Source organism: Squalius cephalus, assembly GCF_949319135.1.
Source record: "Squalius cephalus genome assembly, chromosome: 25".
Taxonomy (NCBI): domain Eukaryota; kingdom Metazoa; phylum Chordata; class Actinopteri; order Cypriniformes; family Leuciscidae; genus Squalius; species Squalius cephalus.
In genome coordinates this window covers 5,528,896-5,552,947 of record NC_137146.1, presented here as the reverse complement: position 1 = coordinate 5,552,947, position 24,052 = coordinate 5,528,896, and the positions used below count along the sequence as shown (strand labels likewise).

At 38.3% G+C, this 24,052-nt stretch overlaps 2 protein-coding genes across 3 annotated transcripts in view; one reads left to right on the top strand and one right to left on the bottom strand.

Moving 5' to 3' along the window:
* Positions 1-2,672: 2,672 nt before the first annotated feature.
* Positions 2,673-5,578, top strand: gbx1 (gastrulation brain homeobox 1). The gene is made up of 2 exons (XM_079863453.1): positions 2,673-3,319; positions 4,748-5,578. The coding sequence occupies exons 1-2, from the start codon at positions 2,884-2,886 to the stop codon at positions 5,260-5,262; spliced, it is 951 nt and encodes a 316-aa protein (XP_079719579.1). The 5' UTR covers positions 2,673-2,883; the 3' UTR covers positions 5,263-5,578.
* Positions 5,579-12,143: 6,565 nt separating this feature from the next.
* The window catches only part of agap3 (ArfGAP with GTPase domain, ankyrin repeat and PH domain 3), a 157,941-nt gene continuing 146,032 nt past the window's right edge, over positions 12,144-24,052 (bottom strand). For both annotated transcript variants that reach the window (XM_079863064.1, XM_079863063.1), the window contains exons 17-18: positions 15,168-15,423; positions 12,144-15,080 (exon numbers count right to left, since the gene is read on the bottom strand). In XM_079863064.1, coding sequence (XP_079719190.1) covers positions 14,868-15,080; positions 15,168-15,423 — 469 coding nt within the window. In that variant the 3' untranslated portion in view covers positions 12,144-14,867. The remainder of the gene's footprint in view (positions 15,081-15,167; positions 15,424-24,052) is intronic.

Here is a 24,052-nt window from a genome sequence, read left to right as displayed (position 1 = left end):
TTTTCCTTCAGAGGTGCATTATGGAGATGAGTTGTGTGGAAGTATTATGTGATTATGTTATGGAGAGGCATGCGCTTGAATGATAAACAGCAAGTAAAGGCAGAGCGCAGAATGATTGGGGACAGTGTGAGGGTCTCATGTCTAATGATCCTGTCACCTTGACCCTTTAAAAAACAATGCAATGGACATTTGTTTATGAATAATAATACTTATTATTATACTACAATTTTATAATTATTATTATAATTACTAATTATTATTAGTAGACAGGTAGAGTGGGACACTCTCTGATAATTTAGTGTTGTTTAAAAAATATGATCCAAATGTCACCCAATATTTAGTTTAGGATGAATGCTTACCAATTGACCCACTTGGCCTGTATTCATCCTAATACATAGAGCATAATTCATTTTAGCAATTATATTTTGCTCCCTATTGCTGCATTATTTGGATTTAAAGTTATTAATTGCGCGTCAAAGATAATAAAGCCTTGTTGGTTTGCTCTTTTTTCTTCATGTGAAGAACAAAGGTGCAAAGCAATTGTCTATGAACAGATCTTTGATAAAAGTCTTATACGATGACCAAGAGGAGGAGGGGGGGCTCTGATTGTGTCCCATTCAGGAGCGTGAGAGAGAGAGGGAGAGGGAGAGAGCGAGGGAGAGAGAGAACGCTGTCTGGTTTCAATAGATCAAAGAGCACTGCTCCTGAATGGAGTCATTTGCAATTATAAGAATAATTAGCATCTGTGGGTCCTCCATCGCTAATCAGAGTCGGAGGTGATGTGTTTATGTCCTCGCGCAATCAGACGGCCAGTTGGAGAGCTCGCGCCCCGCAGGACTCAATAGCGCCTAATCATCATCAGAAGTGAATTGGCATTTAAACGGTAAAATGATCTCCGATTAAATTAATGCTTAGCGGGGAAAGAGAAACCGCTCAGAGGGTGCTATTTTAGACCCCTTTTCTTTGTTTTTTCTTAAAATCTAAATTATATTCTCAACTAAAGAAAGTATTATTCGATTTTCTCTTAAAAGTCTTTTCCTTCTTAATTTTCTGTACATATTGTCAAATTATCTGTATGATTAATCAAGGACCTTTCCTCTGAATATCTGTGGAGATAGGCCTACATACATGACACTCTTTTTGTCTGGCTCTTTTTAAACACATTACAATGGATTACGTGAATGCACATGATTAATATGTTTTCAATTCATGAACTACGATCATTTTTATAGTAATTTTTTTATCTAGATGACGTAACTGTCCGGAGATTATAAAAAAGAGAAATGTTGAAAGGCTGAAATTCTTGGATAAAAACCACAGATTAAGTTAATTGCCATTAAGTTAAATATTATAGCTAGCCTAGGCTATAGCCTAAGTTATATATAGGCCTTTTTTTTTTTTTTTTACTTAAAAAAAATAAATAAAAAGGCAGGTTTGTTCAGGCCAAATGAAGAAACTACTTGTTATTCATGACCAGGCCCAGCATTTTAAGGGAATTTTTGTCAGTAATCTTTGGTTTAATCTGTTGAGATCGTCTCGCGCAACTCAATTGTCGTTTCGCCGCCCTAAAACTCTGGGTGACGTTAGCCATCTAAACAAAACTTTTTGTGATATACTTTCGATATATTAATATAGAATAAAGTGATAAAAAAATGACAGTTGGTCTACTTGTGTTTTGTGGAAGTTCCGCCCGGATCCCAACGGAAAGCGCTCGCGCTGCCTGTTGTTGCTATGGTTACCCCTCAGGCGAACAACCGCGATTTCTTTTCGTTAGCATATAGCCTACATTTAGCGAACTTATCTAACTTTTGGTGACTGAAAGTTATTTGAAAACGCTTTTGAAATGTTTTCATTTCACATTTCCACAAAAATGGCTTCACTCTAAAATAAGTTGGGTTGTTTCAACCCACGTTTGGGTCAAATATGGACGAACCCAAGCGTTTATTGGTTTACATTTCATTAAAAATTGTAACCCAATGGTTGTGTTTGTCCGTATTTGATCCAAACATAGTTTGAAACAACCCAGCATGTTTGTAAGAGTTAAAAAAAAAAAAAAAATCAAGAAATTGCTTAATTTTATCATCTAAAATCCATATTTTTGGCCTATAAATATTTATAGGCCAATATCTTGTAATACTTCCCTATTTTATCAGCATAGTGTTCACACAGATCTCTACATTCAAACGTCATTTCATCAGTAAAATCTCTCTCTTGGGGATAATTGTCGGCCAGATTCACTCTTTCTCCGAACAGAAAAGAAAAGACTCTCTCTCACAAGAGGGCCGAAACATCTGCCTCTCCGCCCTCACGACTCCGATGCCATCGGCCTCTAAAAGAATAAACAAAAGAACCGTTGTTATATATCTTCCCTTGAATACAAAGTAATTACTTATCATCAATCAAAATTAATAATAGTTGATTGGGTTGGTGTGGTCAACGCAGTCCCCTCACATTCGCTTTCCATGAGGAGGGGACTTGACCCACTGGGAAACTACACCCCCCCTCTCTAGGCGGCCTAAAAAGTCAGGGACTGAATAAGGAAATGAAGCGTAATTTGAGGAAGATGGATGAGTCTCCAGGGCAACACCCCCTTCTATCCTCTTGTATTGATGATAACCGAGAGAAAGAGAGAGAGAGAGAGGGTGCGAGAGCGCGCGCGCGAGAGAGTGTGTGTGTGAGTGTGTGTGTGTGTTTATGTCTCAGTATGTGACAAATAGAGGCTGAGACACTGAGAGCTCCAGACAAAAAAACGCATCAGGTCCCAGTCAGTTGGACGGCGAGGACCCTACAGCACCATCAGGATAACCGTGGACCACATTTGGGTGATTTGTCTCAGAAGGCCAGTGCACGGGATTTATACGACCAGACCGCGCTCAGTTCACCATGCAGAGACCGAGCGGTACGGGCACGGCGTTTTCCATTGATTCTTTGATTGGCACTCCACAGCCCCGGCCGGGCCACCTGCTCTACACGGGCTACCCGATGTTTATGCCGTACCGACCGCTTATGATTCCACAAGCCCTGTCTCATTCGTCATTACCGTCGGGTATCCCTCCCTTGGCACCGTTGGCATCGTTCGCGGGGCGTCTCACCAATACTTTTTGCGCAGGTTTGGGTCAGGGGATGCCCTCAATGGTGGCGCTCACTACCACCCTGCCCAGTTTCTCGGACCCTCCAGATAGTTTCTATCCCCCGCAGGAGATGCCGGGACCCCGGTTAGGCGCGGACGGGACGGGGATGAACCGGCAGGAGAGCCCGCACGACGACCTCAAGGGCTCCGAACTCCTCAATTTCACGGAAACTTTTCAGGCGGTTGCAGGTGAGCACCGGAGACAAACTCTCACTGACAGCTGGATTCAAAAGTTCTAACCGCCGTTATTCAAAATAGAAGTTCTGATTAGAACCAAAAGGGTTCTACAGTCTGATGCCAAAAGTTCTAAAACAAACTTTTATCCTCTAGCCTAGTTCTTTAGAAAATACCGGTGAGTTTTATAACACACAAACCAATATGCTAAATAAAATAACTTTTTTAACCTCCGAAAAAGGTAAGATGAGATGCTCTTTTGGTGAAAAAAAAAAGGTTAAATTAACTTTTTTTCTAATAGCGTGGAACTTCATTAAAACATTTCTTTAGTGTCATCAACAAACAATTAAACCTGCTGTACATTCAAAAATGTCATGAAACGTCATGTCATGTGCTTTCATGTATTTTTTATGATATGAATGTAAGCTAAGAATAATAACATTTTTGGTAGCTTTTGAATCAAAATTCAAAATGTGGTTTAAAACTGTCGTTTTTGTGGCTGGATAAACAGAGTGCATTTTAGACATTTATCATATACTGTTCTTATGGACTTTATAAAATTATTGAAATAATTATAGGCTATATGTTTTGAGATATTTCTAAATAGTTAGCCAAATTTGATATTTTAAAGTTGGAGTTTGAGCAGACTGAATCACAGAGCAAACGATACGAACAAAATAACATTTGCTGTGAAGTTTCAGCACACTGTTTATTTTACTGTATGTTCTAAAAATATATTTTCCCCATACAAATTGTTCCAATACTGTAATTTCTACTCGAGCTTTTGAGTTTATACATTTTTCTTAAACATAAAAAAGTCTAACGAATTTACAGATTAAATTTGCTTTTAAAGTTGTAAGGCATAAACTAAAGTCATTGGTTCGAATATGTAGACAGGCCTTGAAGGAATTTTATTATGTTTCAGGATATTTATGAAACACTGTCTGTAAAATTAAAGTTTTAAATGGAGCATGTTACACCATAAAGCAAATGATTAACAATTATTCTAATGTTTTAGAGCAATTCAATATTTCCCTCATGTTAGAGAATTGATTTCTACACTCTTAAAAATAAAGGTTCTACACATGGGCTATCGCAGTGATGCCAGAACCATTATTGGTTCCTCAAAGAACCTTTCAGCGAACAGATCTTAAAAGTTATTTATTTTAATAACCTAAAGAACCTTTTGTGGAACGCAAACGTTCCATGGATGTTAAAGGTTCTTTATGGAACCATCAATGCCAATAAAGAACATTTATGTTAGAACCTAGTCGATTTTCTTGATCATTAATTAATTCGAGGTTGTCAAAAAGGACTTTTTGTCACTTTGGCACCACCTGTAATGCATTCATTAAGTTTCAATTTGGGTTTAAATGTTTTAGCCTACATGCATTAACACTACATTAGTCCCTTGACCAGAATATTTGTAATGCTTCTCTTCAGGCGAAACCAAACTGTACAGTTCCGACGACGAGAAGCTGGATCTGAAGTCCGCGGAGGCCGCGTGCAGTGACCGGGAGGACAGCTCGGCCGACAGCGAGAACGAGAGCTTCTCCGACGGGAACACCTGCGCTTCAGCGGCCCAGAAAAGCAAACTGAAAGGCGGCTCACAGGACGCGTTACCGCCGGGCGGCTCTGCGGGAAAGAGCCGGAGGAGACGGACTGCTTTCACTAGCGAACAGCTCCTGGAACTCGAGAAGGAGTTTCACTGTAAGAAGTATCTGTCCCTCACCGAGCGCTCTCAGATCGCGCACGCGCTCAAACTCAGCGAGGTCCAGGTCAAAATCTGGTTCCAGAACCGCAGGGCCAAATGGAAACGGATCAAAGCCGGGAACGTCAACAACAGATCCGGGGAGCCCGTCCGGAACCCCAAAATCGTGGTGCCCATCCCCGTGCACGTCAACAGGTTCGCGGTTCGGAGTCAGCACCAACAGATCGAGCCGGGCAGCAGGCCATGAACTCCTCAATCAAACGAACATTTACACGAGCCACAGTCACACAGGTCAGGGGTCACACAGTACAGATGCATGAAGCACACCTAAAAGGAGACCTTTTCAGTCGGATATCCAGAGACATTTAGGTAACACTCAAACTCGAGGCCTATACAATGCTTAACGGATCATCGGTTTATACGTACAATTCTGAATTGCCTATATATGACTTAAAGTTTATAATATTTGAATGTATATTGCCACATGACCTGTTAAGCATTATATTATAAATATTTGAAAGGTGTTACCGACTTTTCAACGTCGACATTGTTCATTTCCTTCTCTCCCCTAAAATTTCTTTATTTTTAATTTATTATTTTGTACATTTGTAAATATTAAATGTGTCCGTGCGACACACATGTGCACTATACGAGACTGTAAAGAGACGTTTTTTAAAAAAAATAAGTATTTATAAGTTGCTGTCTAGTGAATTTTTTGCATGTGTTGCCATTTGTTGTCTGATTTTCCCGTATGATTTTAACGGGCCGTTTCATTTTTTGCATGTGCTCTTAAAAGCATTTCTGTCCAAGAGGCGGAATATCCCCCAGTTCTTTGTGAAGAAAAAAACGGTGATGGAAATAAATAAGCTCAAGAACACAATGGCAGAGTGATATATTTCACATCGACGTCACAATAAATATGGTGCAACATGGTTGCATACAATTGGGAGAAAATGTATTCATTGTGTGCATGTTTGTTCTTCTTAAATACTGTTTCAGTGTTTGTCACCTGTGCAAACGAACTGATTAATTATTGATCAACTCACCGATAGATATTTTTTATACCAAACATTAGCCTAAAGCATAATGTGACTGGCAGTTATTTATTGACAACTATTTAATCATTTTTATTTGTTGATTTATTTATTTACTCATCCACTAAAGTACATTTAGCATGCAATTATAAAGTGTAATTAATAATACAATACAATATGGCTTGATTTTCTAAACAATAGATGATGATGATAATAATAATTATTAAATAGATATAATGATATATAGATATTCAAGATAGGCTATTACAAATGACAGGAAATGTTAATCTTGCAATATTTATGTTTTAATGCACAGGTCAGTAACTAAAATCTCCATTTTCCTTTGAAACAGTTGTGGACCTTTTAAAGGTGTGTTTGCTCTTCTAAACCTCCAGGTAATAGAGCTCATCTGTCATCAGTGCATGTCATCAGACCATGGGGTAAAATGATTATCCTCGTGTTAAAAATGAACATGGATTTATTTATTTTAATTTCTTTTCTGAAGTTGGAATCATTGTGAAGCTTCAGTCTTCAGGATCTTCTCTTCCCTTTAAATCAGCATTACCATTTCTTTGCTGTTCTGAAAACAAACCAAACATGCAATATCCAGAGATCCAAGTTTTCATTTAACATGCCAATATTCCATTTTTATAACTTTGACATGAAACATTAACTTCAACATTTAGCCTTTGCACAGATGCATTTGATTTAGTGAAAAACATGTTATTTATCCAAATCATAAGACTATACGTTCACATGAGGAAAATACATAATATGAAAGATTCTCAGGCTCTTCCTGTAAACTGCATGACAGCCTTTGTGCTATAATAATATTTTCATCAGTGCATCTGATGTACTTATAGCTTGTTCCATAACCGACCTAAAAGTCTCACCATTTCCTTATTCCCTGAAAAGTATGTCCTACTTGTATAATCCGGAGGGAATGTGAAAGACAATGGAAATGAACAACCACACATGTAACTGAGAAGGACCGACACTGACCCAAAGCAGCAGACAACAATCGTTTGACTCCATGATGACCAGCGCAGAGAGAGAGAGAGAGAGAGAGAGAGTGTGTGAGAGAGAGAGAGAGGGTTTTTTGTTAATGAGCACGGGACTCATTTGTCTCTCTTTGGGAGGCCGTGCTGTCTCAGATGAGAGTGATGGAGCTCTATTACACTGGTCATATCCAACACACTGTAATGAACTTCAACATCAATCATTACAGGAGAGAGCGAAAGACCACGGTGGGTCTCTCTCTCTCGCTCTCGTTCAAGGGTTGAGTCTCATTCAGTCACGCTCATCATCATGCAGTGATGCTGGAAAACTGCTTTGAATGAAGGTAAACTATTCACATTTATGCATATGCCAGATGCTTTTATCCAACTTACTGTACATTGCATTCAAGACACGTTTAATCAGTTCATGCATTCCCTGGGAATCGAACCCATGACCTTGGTGTTGCTAGTGCCATGCTTCTGTTTGAGCTACAGCAATGTAGTATGTGAATATATTTATGTTTGTAAACATTCATACATTTCATTCATAGGTATTGACTTTTTCAAGATAGTTCAGTGTAATTTAATTGGAAGAAGCTCAAAAACGTAACCAAACCTGGGCAAGGAATTTAGTGGTGATGAAGGCTGTTTTTGGTCTTGACCCTTATTAATCTGCCTTTTACTAATGAAAATTTGCAAATGGAGACAAAAATATATTAGTGCGGCTGAAACAGAATGTTCTTGATATTAAAGTGAATGGAACGGTCTTTACAAATGCTGCTTTAAAAGACATGGGTAAATTAACCCAGATGAGGGAAAAAGAGTTGGTTTTAGCCAGTCTCATATCACCAAAAGACAAAAAAAAAAAAAAACATTTAAAACCAGCAGGGAAGACTAGTTATAACCAGAAAACCAGTTTAGGCTGGAACAAATCTAGGCACACACACTGGAAAGTCTTAGGAATGATAACAGTATCTGAATGTAAATGACTGTTTGATATGTATGGAATACAGAAGTCACACCTGCAAACTGGAATGATTGACACAGTGGTAACCATAGCAACAGGTTGTTGTCTCATGGCTGCAATAAACCTTGACTTCTTTTGGCCAAAGTAATATTAGCAACTGCATATTACTGTCCAGAAATTGTCATTTTTTTCAGTCATCATGTTTTGATTTGATCTCCGGAGCATCAAGAAGCAGAACTGACAACTGTATTCTGCTGCTGGGATACATTTATGCATTTGTCAGGTGCTTTTATCTCAAAGTGACTTTAAAGGTATATACGTGTATTTTTAAATCAGATCATGCATTCCCTGGGACTCAAACCTATGACTTGGGCATTGCTCTATGCTCTACTGTTTGAGCTATCCAGGAATTAGGCACAACTATATTCACCTGCAGAGTGAACGTAACTGAAAGCTGCTCTCATGGCTAGAAACGGCAACAGGATGCCAAGTGTAACGTACCATGATGTATGACACACCAGCAATGTTTTCTCTCATAAGTGCTAATGGGGAGGGCGAAAGCAACGCTGAGATGTGAAGACACTGACCTCCTGAAAGAATCCAGCATAACCTGTTGCAAAACTCATGCACTGTAAATAAAAAAAAGTTGCTTCCTTAAATTTTTCAGTACCATCAACTTGGATGTTTAAGTCATTTCAACTTAAATTACATCAAACAATTAAAACAAATTAGATGAATCTGAAAAAAAGGTGAAAACTGCTTAACTGAATTGAAGAAATGTAAAAACATGTTTTCATAACTTATTGAATGTGATGACACATTCAGACCTTGAAACAAGCTTATACTTAAAGTCGACATGAAATTGAAGTTGCAATAGTCTATCTAGTCCTATTGTGACGTATATCCGTGGCTTGTCGAACAAGAAATAATGTAGGGAAGGATTTAATTTTGTTCATGTGGAATTGATTGGATGGTTGTGGTTTGCTATTGGTCGATCTCATGTGAGTGACAGTTCGCCCCGCCCAGAGACTCTGCGAGAGCAAGGGGAAGTTATTTTGATTAACAAGGCAAATGAATTAAAAAAAAAAGATGTGCACTGATAAATCCTTTACATAATAAATACCGCAAAAAAAAAACAAAAACAAACAAGAATTGTCAAATTTGATTTCATGGTGACTTTAAAGTGCAAAAACACAAATTCCCAAAAACAATCCCATAAATTATGCGCACAGAAAACAATCTCGTAAACTAATGAGGAATCTCTGAACTTTCTTGACTTGTATTGTCAGCATGTCGCAGTGACATGAGTGTGTAAGTTAATTGCTTCAGCCTCCAGTAACCGCTAGTGGTAAATGCCTATGAGCTGTTGCATTTACATATCCCCTCATTTAGACACTCTGCTAATTAGCATTCTCATTATGCCAATTATACTAGCTTTAATTATTATAGCATCACTACCAAAAAAAAAAAAAAAAAATATGAATCACAAACCAAATAGCCTACAGAGATATTCCACAAGGTGCTGTTCCGAGGATGCGGTGATGGGAACACCAGCACAGCTTGTCAAGAGCGGAACACTCTCATTATGACAATCAGATTAATAGTTTAATTGATATCCGAGCATTTGTTTCATTAACGGATCGTTAGGAAGCGCAAGGTACCGGCTATTCCCGCTCCTCGGCGTGCCGTTCTCCGGAAGTCTTCAAGAGGAGGGACGGGGAGCGCGAGGCCTGAATCCTGGGGAGTGTCTGTGGACGCCCACGCCGCTGATGTATGGGCAGATGCATCAAATCACACAGGATAAACAAGCGATGAATTTCATCAGTGCCATCATAGCCTTAATTTGGCTGCCTAATGAGTCAGAGCTAGTGGCGGAGATAAAAGTTGTCAGAGGCGCGGCTCTAATGAATTTCTTGCCACTTGTAATCAAGGTTGGCTGTCTGAGGGTCCATGATTAATGGAACCCTGGAGGATTCCCTCGGCCTTCAGCTCTCATTACAGCTAATGCATTCTCAGGCAAATTAACACACTGAGAGCGAGAGAGAGAGAGACACGGAGAATCCAAACAAGGACGGGAAAGAAAGAAAGAACAAGTGATAAGCGCAAGACTGAGAGAATGCGGACAGAAAACATAAAATGACAATTAAACAGCTTTTGAAACTGAAATGGACTTTTAGTCCATGCCTGTTAGCGTTGAGCTACGCATCTATATGCTAATATGTAAACAAAATTAGCCTTCATCACAAATATGCATGTAAAATGTACAGTCTTGCTCTTCTAGAAAAAAATACTGATGGCATCATTGAACATCCGGGTTTTTAATGGGTTTGGGTAAATGTGCCTGAAGTAAGGTCTGTGTTTAAGGCAAGCTTAGGATATGTTCAGCATAAAAACATAACGTTCCCGGAAGTTAGCATCACCTTGGTTCCCTTGACAAAACCAAAAAGGATCTTTAGGATTAGTATTTCATAGGGTCCACTCTTTGACTAACAAAAGCTGATTCTTACACGTTTTATTCATCATGAGAATCTTTACAAATGCATACAATGTTTAAAGCGTAAATACAATCAGCAGAAGTCAAAAGCTAAACAAACGAACTAAACCAAGGTCACATGACTTCAATGTCACCATCGCTAAGCTTCCTCAAGTCTTTCAGTCTTTGTTTAGAAAACATTTTCCCTGAAAGTTTGAGTTATAATAGTTTGCAAGAGTGTGATTATAAACACAACAAGGCTGTGAAGGCAAACTAGTGACTAGAAGAGTTTACCTGTTCGGCTAATGACGTTTAATATCCCCGACAGCCTATAGAGTCCCAATAGCCACTTGTTAGCAGACAAGTAAAAGCTATAAAAAATAAATACAAATCACTAGGGTATTACTGATGTATTTCACATCATAGAATAAAACATGAAAATATCTTGAGCTTGTGTTCACCACAGACCTTATTTAAAGCATTTAACCAAAAACTCATTGACTTCAGGACGATGGAACAGTGTTAAAATGCTAATGCATTTCCAGGTTTTGGCCTACAAAAATACGTCACCCCTGCACCACTCTTTACCCTCTTGTGATTTTATTTTAAGCTTTTACATGTTTTGAAAAAGACAGTGGCTAACAAGTGGCTAAATGGGACTCCTTTGTGTTTACACTCTTGCAGACTATTCTAACTCAAACATTCCAACTTGTAGCTTTTACATAAAGATTGGAAGCTTAGCGGTGTGGACGTAGTGTAATTTGTGTAAAGCTTTAACTTAGGCTTTTTACTTTTGCAGACTGTATATTTAGGCCTCCAAATTCTTTTGTTGGCCACAACACTTGTTTTCTGTGATAATCCAAAACAAATGGAAAAAACCTATTGGCTTTTATCACAGGAATGAGGGAGATGCTAACTTCCAGGTTGGCCTACAAAAATAAGTCATCGCTGGAGCGCTCTGTAGAAGTTAAAGATGATTTTAACTTTTCATTGGTCAATTGTAAGTTTGAATCTCGTCTGGGTTAGAGTTTGAATGAGTTTCCTTTATTTGCAGTCTTTTAGCCCTGATGAAGGCCTGTGTGCTGAAACGCTTTGGCTAAAAAGTATTATTCTCAGTTCCACTTTCTGATCATCGAATTTCTCTACAAGTGTTGCTGACATTGCCTTAAAAATACCTTTGTTCTCCTCCACACACCTTGTTGATTTTGTGAAGAATAACCATACAAAACCCAAGTTATTGATATTTTTGAGAAGGTTTCCTGGAAGATTAACTGTGTACATATTTTGTCATCAAAATGCTAATGTACTCCTACATTCAGACAAAATATAAACACAATATGTACAAAACATGCTATTAAAAACTTATTTGGTCAGCTTTTAGGACTACACACTAGCATAAAGATGACTGCAAAGCTAATATAGACTAAAATCGACAGAACTACAGTTAAATTTTATAGTGTCAAATGTTAAGCTAGAAAAATATCAGTATAAAAATTAGCATTTTCTTTATTCACACAAAAAAAATTTCAGCAAAATAATAATAAAAAAAAAAAATTCAGATTGAGAAAACACAACCATTGAGAAAAGATAGGGAAATTATTTGACAAATTCTCAAGCACTCATAGATGACAAATGAATGACAAACTTTTTCAGCACTCATGGTATAAATCATTTTATTGGAGTGTTTATGATGTCAATATCCAGCCAAGCATCCAATCAGACGACAGCTAACTCTCATGAAAGCGCTCCATCGTGTTCAGAAGGAGCAATTAAAAACAATGGCAAATTAAAAGAACCAACAAAAAGTTATCAAACAGCTCAATAAAAGCAACAACAAAAAGAATTATTTACATCTTGCTTTTATAAATATGTCAAATGTACATATAATACACAAAGTACCTTAATGGCCAGACAATGTGCACACATTGAGACCCAAAAACAGGTACCAAAAACAACTTAAAAACAGAACGGTGGCTCTCTGGGATACTTGTTGAGCTTCACAGGCGCATCCAAGCGTTCAATAATCCGGCAGTCGCAAGGATGAGAGTTGATTATCATTTTCAACTGCCATACTCCCAAAAGCTCATCCAAGTAACCTCACGCCACACACAGGAGCCCAAACTCAACGTATATTTAAAAAAAATGTTCAAATATGTTCACTTTATGAAGGTCAAAAGGGTCACATGGGCAGATCACCAAAGGAAACTTTACATGCATGTTGCTCCAAATGACCTTCCAGAATTAAAACAGGTTTAAAATACAATGAGCCGCAGAAATTAAAAGCCGTTGTATTTTAAATCAATGGCATTTCTCCTAAAGCTTGGTTAGATGCGAGGGTTGCATGTAAGTCGGACTAAAATATGTAAGAAAACGTACCTGCTAGAAGGTAAGCTGGTTTCCGCCACAAAATAAATATTGCAGAATCGCAATCCTATATTTTTCAGAATTGTATATTCCCTCAGATATAAACTCGCAATAGTGGGAAAAAGCGTCAGAATTGTGAGCTAACTTTTTGTCTCAAAATCTCAATTTATACCTCGCAATTCAGACATTTTGAGACATAAATGTGCAATTAAGAGAATTATTTTTTTCCTTCTATTCTTTATTTCGTGGTGGAAACAAGCATCCATATAAAACACCTAAAAAAACTCATGTAAACTTAAATACTGTCAGGTAAAAACTCATTAAAGAGGTTCAACATCTCCCTCTCGCTTTCCCACTTTCCCTTTAACTGACATGTGCCAAACATTAATCAGGGTCTAATCATGATTTTATATTTCAAGTAAGGAGTGTTTTGTAAAAGTTCACGCCGTACACACGAGGGTTAAGGCCGATAGGTTTCGGATGGGTCGTCACATCCATAAACTGCCCACACACGACACACAGCTAACTGCAAGAGGGAGAAGGAAAAGCTATTGTATACACACTAATGTACATAATCCACATCCCGTTCATCCCATTCGATTAGAAACACACGTCTGGATACAAAAACATCCACACCGTCACAAGTGCGGAGGTCATCGGACTCGTAAAACAAACACACACTTCACGACGAGAGCGTCTTATTTCGTAATCTAGCGTGTAGGTACCGTCCGCCGCTACTGAAAGGAGGCAGGAGCGCTTTACGCCGGAGAGGGACGACAGTGTCAAACAGTTAAAGACCAGAAATGATTCAGACAAGGCATCCGTAATAACACAGTATTTGTCATGTAATCAAGGTGTTTCTTACCAAGACAATCACGTAAAGGCTAAATGTAAAATAGGAACGAGTATGATGATTTGGGTTCTGTTATCTCGTACTGATGCTACACATGGTAATGCGTTACCCAGCAGTCTGTAGTGTTTCTGAGTTTCGTTCAAGGGCATGATGAAGTTTGAGTGAGAAACGCATTTAAATGTTTATCATAAATCTGAGATTAAGTTGACTTTAATGAAGCGTTTATGAGTGTTTGTGTGTAACTCATAAGAACATATCCAGGTCACCCCAAAATCCAAATCAAAAATTAGTCAAATATCTTTTGCATAAAGAAAATTAAGGACCTGTAAGATGTTTTTGCATTGTGATTTTTTTTTTTTTTAAGTGTAATTCTTATATTGTCTGTATATTTATTTCCTTATGATCCTCATTACTGTAATACAGTATTTTGTACTATATTAAAATGGAAAAATACAAATATAATATTCAAATTAAAGAAGCAAAACTATTTTCTTTTGACTTTGAGGTGAAATAGACGTTCTTGACTTCGCTGATTTAAAGAGATGGTCCATCCCAAAATGAAATTCTGTCATCCTTTCCTCACCCTCATGTTGTTCCAAACCTGTAGAACTTTCTGTTTCTGTTGAATCAGTTTTGGTTCCCATTGACTTCCATTATACAGACAAAAAATACAATAGAATTCAATAGGAACTGAAACTGTTCGGTTATCAACATTCTTCAAAATATTGTCTTTTGTTTTTCTGCAGAAAAAAAGAATAGTCATGCTGGTTTGGAATGACCTGAAGGAGAGTAGATTTTTGGGTGAACTATCCCTATAACAGCATAATTGAACATTCTGAAAAAATGAATGCATAATTGATTCTTTCTAACCTGACGCACCTTAAAAAGAAAAACTTGATTTTGTTTAGAACCTGTTGCCCCTCATACTCAGACACGTGAGGACCCCTAAAAACATCATTTTCTTCAGCTTAAAAATGACACGCATTGATAACGTTAACACTGCTAATTCTCGCCGTACGCTAGCATTGGTCACAGGAAGTTGTCATGGGGTGATGACTTTACGTGACACGCATGGCACTACGCACAGTTTCCTAATAATGACGAACTGCTGAGGGAAATGATGCCATTTAACGAGAGCAGCATCTATGGGAACATCGACGCGATTACATAATGCTAACACTACGGTTGAGCTCGCACTGAGCGTTGTTGTTGATGTTGGGGTTGTGTCGGGTGGCCGTGGGTGTCGACAGGCCACCGCTTTCATTGGGACAACCGTGTTGGATGAGGATATCCGCGCACTCCTGACTTCCTGCTCGCTGGGCGTAGGACAGCGGCGTCTGACCACGGGAGTCGCGACTCTTCACATCCACGCCGTACTGAGAAACGGGGACAAATATTTCAAGTGAATGATGGAGGGGGATTTCATGAAGGAAAGCATCACGAGGTGTCTCGAGTGTCCTTACCCAGATGAGCAGCTGTGTGATGACCACATTAGCCATGGCGCAGGACAGGTGCAGCGCGGTACGCCCATCGCCGTCCCCGTACGTCTCGTTGACCTCTTCTTTGGTGCCGTGGGCCAGCAGGAGATCCACCAGCCTCAGGTCGTCCTCCACCACCGCCCGCAGGAGCTGCTGTCCCAGCGGCACGTCTGACTGAGGAAGAGGCACCAGAAACAACTTCTGCTCGTACTTCGCCCGGATCCAGCGCTCCTTCTCTTCCCTGAGGATAAGGATGCACATAGGGATCAACTTTAGAATCAACTTTACTCTTGAAAACACACATTTTATTTTTGCGATTGTCGTTCTAACACCATATGGAAAACATGCCTTTTTAACAAGATTTTATTGTGTGTGTGTGTGTGTGTGTGTGTGTGTGTGTGTGTGTGTGTGTGTGTGTGTGTGTATATATATATATATATATATATATATACACACACACATATATTTTTACTTGTTTTCCAAGATTTTGTTTTCCAGTTTTTTTAAAATAAATAAATGTATAAAAATAAACACGTACAGAATATTTAATTATTTTATATATATATATATATATATATATATATATATATATATATAAATTATATTTTTGCACAAAAATATAGAGTATATAGTATAGAGTATATATACAGAAGGAGCATATATACATTCATTCATTCATAAGCTACATTTATTTTTTGCATTAAATCATTATAATGTATTATTTATTAATGCAATATATTTACCAATATAATATATTATATAAATCTCTTCCATCTACAATATTTGGTTAAAAGTTGTTTTTTTTAACATGTTGTATCTTGACTGGGTTGCCAGGTTTGTGTTTCAAAACCAGCCCAATTTCTATTTAAAACCTGCCCAATCACTGCCAAAACTAGCCCAGTCGTGTTACGGGAGTGGGGGTTCCCTGGTAAAGCCACGTTAGGGGGGGCGGGGGGGATGGGTGAATGGTGGGATTGGGTAAAAATCGCGTTTTGGTGGGGGGCACTTCAACCCGCGGACTAAAAAAACCCCACGGCACAACAGTGCAAATGTAGCCCAATTCCACGGGAAAACCAGGGACTTGCCAACACTGGACCTTGATGCATTAGATAAACTTTGTGACAATCCCAGCAGAGTCTGTATTTCTGACATAATCCTATCTGTAACTTTGAGGAAGTCCAGAGTAATTCAGCTATGATTATGATAGAGGTCACAAGGGAAGAAGGTTAAATGTACAAATCACGCCGCACACACACACACACATCCGCAGCGTTAACTTCCTTTAAACTGTTTTTTATTTCCATCAGAATCTAGAGGGTTAAAATCTGTCTGGCTATCGAAAGGTTACACATTGTGAACAGCATGTCTATCGTGGACAATACAGGAGTGTGTGTGTGTGTGTGGAGGGGAAGCCGTGTTTTTTATCGCCGCTGTCAGTGTTGTCAGTCCTGCCCGGTGAATCCCCACAAAGGAGGCCCTCTCAACACTGGCCCCTCAACCCTCTAGGGGTCCGCCGGCAGCCCGCCAGATCGAAGGCCCAAAGAAAAGGGCTGAAAGAGACACACTTGGACAAGAGAATGGAGTCCAACTCTTCACTGCACACCAGACTTCTATCTATCCCTCTCTATCACCCGGCCGCCCCCTCTCCTCTCTTCTGCTGGCATTCATGGCAATGGTGAGGGGTACGCCGCAAAATTAAAATCGATACGAGTGTATCTGGGCATGCTCAGTGCCGGTTTGACCCGCTGACCCCGTGAGGCGGGTGATAAGGGGAGCAGAAAGGAGCTGTTGTTCGCCTCGCTGGGGTGAGTGACAGACAGAAGAGACAGAAAGAGAGAGAGCTGATAGAGGTAAAGAGAGTCTTGTGACGGCTTTCCCTCGGGACGCGACTCCACAAAGACACCGTCACCATAACGGCAGTGCTAATGTTTACAGTAACAAACCAACAAGATGAGAGAGAGGAATGACATAATGACATCTACATTATAGATGAGAATGATATATATACTTACCCATCCAATAAATATTCGCAAGACTATACATGGTCACTGTAGTAGTGTTAATTTCGTTGACGAAATCTATGACGAAAAAGTTCACTGACGACGAGATAATGACGAGACGACACCAATATCATTTAACGATAATTGTAACTATATCAACTTGGAATAATTGCTAATGAAAAAAGACGAGACATTTTTTGTCTAATAAAAAGAGGATACAAAGTTTTTAATGTTTGTGGTTACCAGATGTCATGATTTTAATTCCCCCAATTAGAGATTTTCTGTTAAAAGGATTCATTTTTCTGCCCGGTGTTTTACTTAAAGGAGAACTCCGGTCAATTTTAACATTGAGCTCATTTTTTTGTAAATTTGGAGTGCTGTCAGTACAGAGAACAACGGCAAAAATCGGTGTTGCCTACACTTGTTATCCTGTTTTTAAAATTTGCACCCTGTTGACTTCAATGGGGCAAGTTTTAAACCTGCTTTTAGCCTCTTAACATCCTTGATGTGTCATTACAAGTGCACAGGTCATGTGAGTGATTCCTTCTGAGTGAACACGGGTGAATCTGACTGCAGTAGATGTGAAAGAAATGGATAAAAATGATGTTATTTCAGCCAGCGCACATACCTGTATTTACATCCTGTTAGTCCACAGTAGTCGATTGTTGAGTTCGGGCGCATGATCGTACGTACTAAACCTATGCGCGTGAACTCGACAATCGATTACTGTGGGCTTCGACCGAAAACAGGATGTAAATACAGGTATGAGCGCTGGCTGAAATAACATCATTTTTATTCATATCTTTCACATCTACTGCAGTCAGATTCACCCGTGTTCACTCTGAAGGAATCACTCACATGACCTGTGCACTTGTAATGACACATCAAGGATGTTAAGAGGCTAAAAGCAGGTTTAAAACTTGCCCCATTGAAGTCAACAGGGTGCAAATTTTAAAAAGAGGATAACAAGTGTAGGCAACACCGATTTTTGTCGTTGTTCTCTGTACTGACAGCACTCCAAATTTACAAAAAAATGGCAACCATGTGCACTCGCTCTCTCTACCCCGCGGAAGTGCTGGGATGATCTGAAAATGCAGAAAACACAGACAAACAAGTAACGCCTGGTTCAGATTACACGATTTTAGCCCGATCCGTTTGACGTAGGGTGTCATGGGGATTCGTAAGCGACAATGGGCGTCGGGACGCAAGATTCGATCGTTTCATCTCGTATAGTGTGTCATAGTAGGCGACAACCGGCGTCACGTCTGTGATGCTCCACATCACGATAAAAAGACTAGCATGTTTACGTTTTTTTCCGGTCCTCCACGACGGGTTGCGTCAAGAGTTAGTGAGTGAGTGTGTGTGTGTGAGAGCTTGAGTGAGTGCGTTTGTGTGAGTGAGTGAGTGAGTGAGCGAGAGTGTGTGTGTGTGTGTGTGAGAGTGAGTGTGTGTGTATATATATGTGTGCGAGTGAATGTGTGCATGTGAGACGGCACACAATGACTGGTCGGAAAGCAACGTGTAGTCTGACATGTTTCTTATCTACGACATGACAAGATTTTAGAAATCAAAATCGCGTAATCTGACACAGTGACTATCGTGACAGACAAAAAAATCATGTAATCTGAACCAGGCATAAGCTGGAGTTCAGCCATTTCCATTTAAGATTTTTTTTTCCCCTCCATTTGTGGTGTTCTTTCACGACCCTGCTGTTTGCTGCAACTAAACCTGCGATCAACCTTCTCAGATGAACTGTAATAAATTCAAACATGGATCTCGCCTATATTTTCGATTGTGGTTGCTGAATAAATGCATTTCCGCAACCTCTGTGAGACAATAAGGAATTTCACCTTTTCGAGCACAAGTTAAATCTTAAACAGGTTTGTATCAGTGATTGGTGGTACAATGGGAGTGTAAATGAAAGCATTATCCTGAGGACCAGAGCTAACAACAGACACTTCCTCTGATGGGGGACTGACTCGTACGTCACAACTCTCACTAGCATTTCAACAGAAGAAATATGAAGGACAGAAGAGAAGCTTCATTTATTCAGTGTCTGACATCCCAGCATCTCCAACTCCACATAATAGAAAAATGCACAAATCCAAAATGTTTCAGCAAATCATTTCAATGGTCTTTAATCAGTGTCTTATGGAGGTATAACACACCGCATCGAGGCGTCATTAAAAAATGAATAAGAAAATAAGCAACCAAACAAACCTGACCTAAAACACTAAAAGGAAGCACTTAATGTCTAATTAAATGACTCAAGTCAGCAGTTACATCTCAGCGTTTACATGCATTTTAGAAGTGCACTCTTACGCTGAACAGCACTGGCTTTATGAAGCAGAACAAATGTTGTGGCATCTACAAACTGATAATCAGTTATCCCGTGCCATCATTATATTCCCCCGAAGACAATCGCGTGTGTTCCAGCAAGTGTTGTTTAAGTCACTTTGGCAACAATGGCATGAGCTAATTAAGAAAACCACATCTTTAATGCCGTTTCCCTGAAAATCCTGACAGGTCTTTGTGAACAAGGCAGAGAGCAATTGAATGGACTCTGGGCACAGTGAATCGTTCTTCAGAGAGAGAAACCGAGTGTGTGTGTGTGTGTGTGTGTGTGTGTGTGTGTATAATTAGCCTCCCTCCCCTCCTCCTTCAGCAGTCAATCTTTCAAAGCTTGTTTTTCTTCTGAGGAGACCCACCCTGTTGTTCTCTCTTCATCTGAATTCTTTACAGGAAACCCAGCGCGCCATCACAGGGGTTTAAGAGGGTGGGCGACTCTTAAACTCTAGGAGGAGAGAGGTTTGGGGAAGGAGGAGGGTGAGTTTACCCTAGTTTAACGAGGGAGAATCACTTTTGACAAGTTGAAGGACAGATTCATTTATAGGGTCACCAACAAACCTCAATGCAATGACATTTAAAGGAATAGTTCACCCATAAATGGGGCAATTACTCGTATTCATGTTTTTCCAAACCTGTATGACTTTCGTTTCTCAAGAGGAAAACAAAAAGAGATATTTTGATGAAGGTTCACACTGGTATTTTCCATACAATAGAGGCTTATGGTGACCTGTCAAACTCTTCAAATTATTAAAAAAGGAATCATATAAGTGGTCCATACTATTTGTGCTTAATAAGTAAATTTATGCTTTCTATGAGGAACAGATTTGCAATCACAGTGCATTAAGATGCATCAAGCCAGGTTTGATGTCAATGACGATAGTTTGACTGAGATCAACTTGTCTTAGCATGTCTCTTAGCATATCTTTGGATGCATGTTATTTTCAGCTAACTTTAATTTAGGTCTGTGACTCCAAAAATTCATTGACTTAAAATAAATGATGACATAAATATAATAATAAAATAAAAATAAGAAAACTTTTTTTCAATTTTTTTGTAGCTTGATGATATCCATCCACATTAATGTTGACTGCAAAATCAAATATAAATAGAAAATAAGCTTCTTTTTGTTGTTTTTGGAGCTTAATGGTCTCTGTCCACATTGAAAATAAAATAAAAAATTAAATAAGGTACTTTTTTTTCTGCATTTTTGGAACTTGATATCCATTCACATTCACTCTGAGTGAAAAAGAGAGAATATAAGGTATTTTGTTGTTTTTGGAGCTTTATGGTATCTGTCCAAATTCAAAATAAAATACAAAAAAACAAAATGGTTATTTTACTTATATGGTTATTTTTTTTATGAACTCAATAGCATCCACATTCACTTTCATTGTGTACAAAATAAGTGTGAACATTCTTTAGAACATCTTTTGTGTTCCATGAATAAAAAAAAAAACATACAGGTTTGGAAAGACTTATTAAATAATGACAACTTCCATTCATGGGTGAACTATTGCTTTGCTCTGTGCGACTCAGATTAATGGAAGTTGCTTAACTGTTTCTGCTTCTGAGATGAAATCAGTTATCCGGATAGCTGGGGGAGGATTTAAACATTAATTTGCATGTATTTAAGCATCCATACATGCAATTGATCCAAATAATTTCTGTCTGCCGCCCTTTATGAAGCTTTTAAAGATTCTCTGAGTCAGTTTATGGTCACCTGTCCTTGAAAAGGAAGAAGGAAGATTTCAGAAGCAGCAACAGGCTTCTCAAATACCCCTGGCCACTGCCACTTGAAAGGAGAAGTGTGAAAGAGAGGAAGAGAGGGGCTGGTAATCCCGCCTCAGACTTTTGTTTGAAATGGAGACCCAATCCAAACACAGGGCACTGTGTGGAGGGGTTTATGGGAGAAAGCCGAGAAGCCATGAAAAGACACTTCCTCTCGGCAGGAGGAAGAAAAATAAAATGTGCAGCTTTAGCGTGTCAAAAGCGAGGGAGGGACGAGGAGGCCAGGAAAGAGTGATGAGATGGAGGGAAGATTCTCTCTGCAGGGGGAGAAAACCACATTCAGGAAACACACACACACACACACACACTGGTACACACATATTTGCAGTGGATATCAGGGTTGCTTGGGGGACATCGGGGGACTCGAGTGTGAGAGAGACTATAAGTCTGAAAAGGAGACCAAATACTCTTTATACCCAACTTGACTTTAAATGCTGTTAACTGCTTCAAAGAGAACAACAATAAAATTAGCACTTAATAATGTCACTCAATAATAAATCATTAAAGTCTACATGAAATTAGTACTGACCCCATTTATTTTCTTAATGTCTTAATGTTATTGATCAGCGCACATTATTCAAAAGGAAAAAGGGTTTTGTTATCTTTAAACAAAACAATAAATTGAATAAAATGTAAATGTAAAAACAAATATTATTGGTATATTAAATATCAATACATTTAATTATTAATATTTTATAATTATCAACATATTTCACTTAATTAATATGAATTTATGTACATTATATATAAATATCATGTAAATTAATAAATAAAAAAACAAACAAATAGAAAATCAATTAATTAATTATTCTAATTAATTAATTATTTACTGACATATTGCTGACATAACCAAAGCAACACAGGAGGAAGAATTAAATGATCAAATTAATATAAATATATTTCATACTTTTGAAATATACCAATTAGGGCTGTCAAACGATTAATCGCGATTAATCGCATCCAAAATAAAAGTTTGTGTTTACATAATTTATGTCTGTGTACGGAGTATAATTATTTTCTATATATAAATACACACACATGCATATATATATATATATATTTAAGAAAATATGTTATTTATATATAAAATATTTAGATATAATATAAATATATATACACAGTATATACATGCAAATATTTCTTAAATATATACATGCATGTGTGTATTTATATATAGAAAATAATTATACACCGTACACACACATGTATTATGTAAAAACAAACTTTTATTTTGGATGCGATTAATCGCGATTAATCGTTTGACAGCCCTAATACCAATAAACATTTAAATATAATATAATAATAACACGTAAAATTAATAAAATACTTATATTGTGTGATTCTATGTGTGTATATATATATTTTTATTATTATTATTATTTATTTACTTATTTTTTTTATATACACACACACAATTAGTCACATTAACATGAAGTTCAATGAGTGAATTCGCTTTTATGTTTCCTTTAATATACACAATTAAAACCCTAAACATATATGGTGTATTTGGAGTGAGGTATCGGGTCAGGCTTTTACAAGAGCTTTTCTAGCATCACCTGACCCTAATGATCACAGAAACGTGAAAATGATTCCTGTAGGCTGGCCCAGAGAATCAGGAACACATGAATGCACTCCAATACGGAGGAAGAAACAACAGGGCAATTACTCAACCCAGACTAAACAGCACACAGGGATTTATGAGAAGGGTCCCTATGTAGCGCACACTCGAGGGGAGGCGTCTCTCCAGGAAGGCCAAAAAGCAATTGGACATGCAAGTGAAATGACGAGGGCGTGGAGGAAGGTGAATGCCTTCTTCAACTAACGACCAATCAGAGCGCAGGACCAGGAAGTGAATGGGTTCATGGAGGTAAGTGGGGCTCAGAGGAAGGGGGCTCGCCGGCACACACAAACACAAAACAACCCCCTGAAACTCTCAAAAGACACATCAAACAAGAGGGGAGGGCAGAGCCGAACAGCAGGGATGGAGTGTTTGTAAAGAACAGAGAGGGAGAGAGAGAGAGAGAGAGAGAGAGGCAGGAAGAGAGAAAGAAACAGAGGGGGAGTGTTTGCAATGAGACAGTGTCAGTGTGTAGTTCACTTTTATCAATGACGCTTCATGTTCTAAACACTTAACAGGCACAACACAGATTCACAAACAAAGAGCTTTAATGTTTCTACCATGCGAGTCTAGCTCTTCTTCAAACATATTCTGTATAAAATATGCTACAGATTGTCTGCTAAATGTTTTCAAACCTCAAACTGAGTGTACAAACTACTTTTTTTTTTATTAAGGAATGAATACTTTTATTCAGCAAGGATGCATTCAATTGATCAGAATTGACAGTACATATTTTTATGTTTTCTATTTCAAATAAGTGCCGTTCTGTTCATTGAAGATCCTGAAAAAATTTATGACAGGTTCACAATGGTTTTCAACATTGATAATAATGTTTCTTGAGCAGCAAATCAGCATATTAGAATGATTTCTGAAGGACCATGTGGCACTGAAGACTGGACTAATGATGCTTTGATCACAGGAATATATTCAAATAGAAAACAGTAATAATATTTGACAATATTACTGTTTTTACTGTATTTTTGATCAAATAAATGCAGCCTTGGTGAGCAAAAGAGACTTCTATCAAAAACATTAAGAAATATTACAGACGGCAAACTTAATAATCATAATAATAATCGTTAACATATAAGTTCAATCAAGTTCATTATAAATTA

Bases quoted from the DNA above. Each gene is read 5' to 3' on its own strand.
- gbx1 (XM_079863453.1), top strand. From the start codon at position 2,884: ATGCAGAGACCGAGCGGTACGGGCACGGCGTTTTCCATTGATTCTTTG. The intron at 3,320-4,747 runs GTGAGCACCGGA...GCTTCTCTTCAG, and splicing joins AACTTTTCAGGCGGTTGCAG to GCGAAACCAAACTGTACAGT.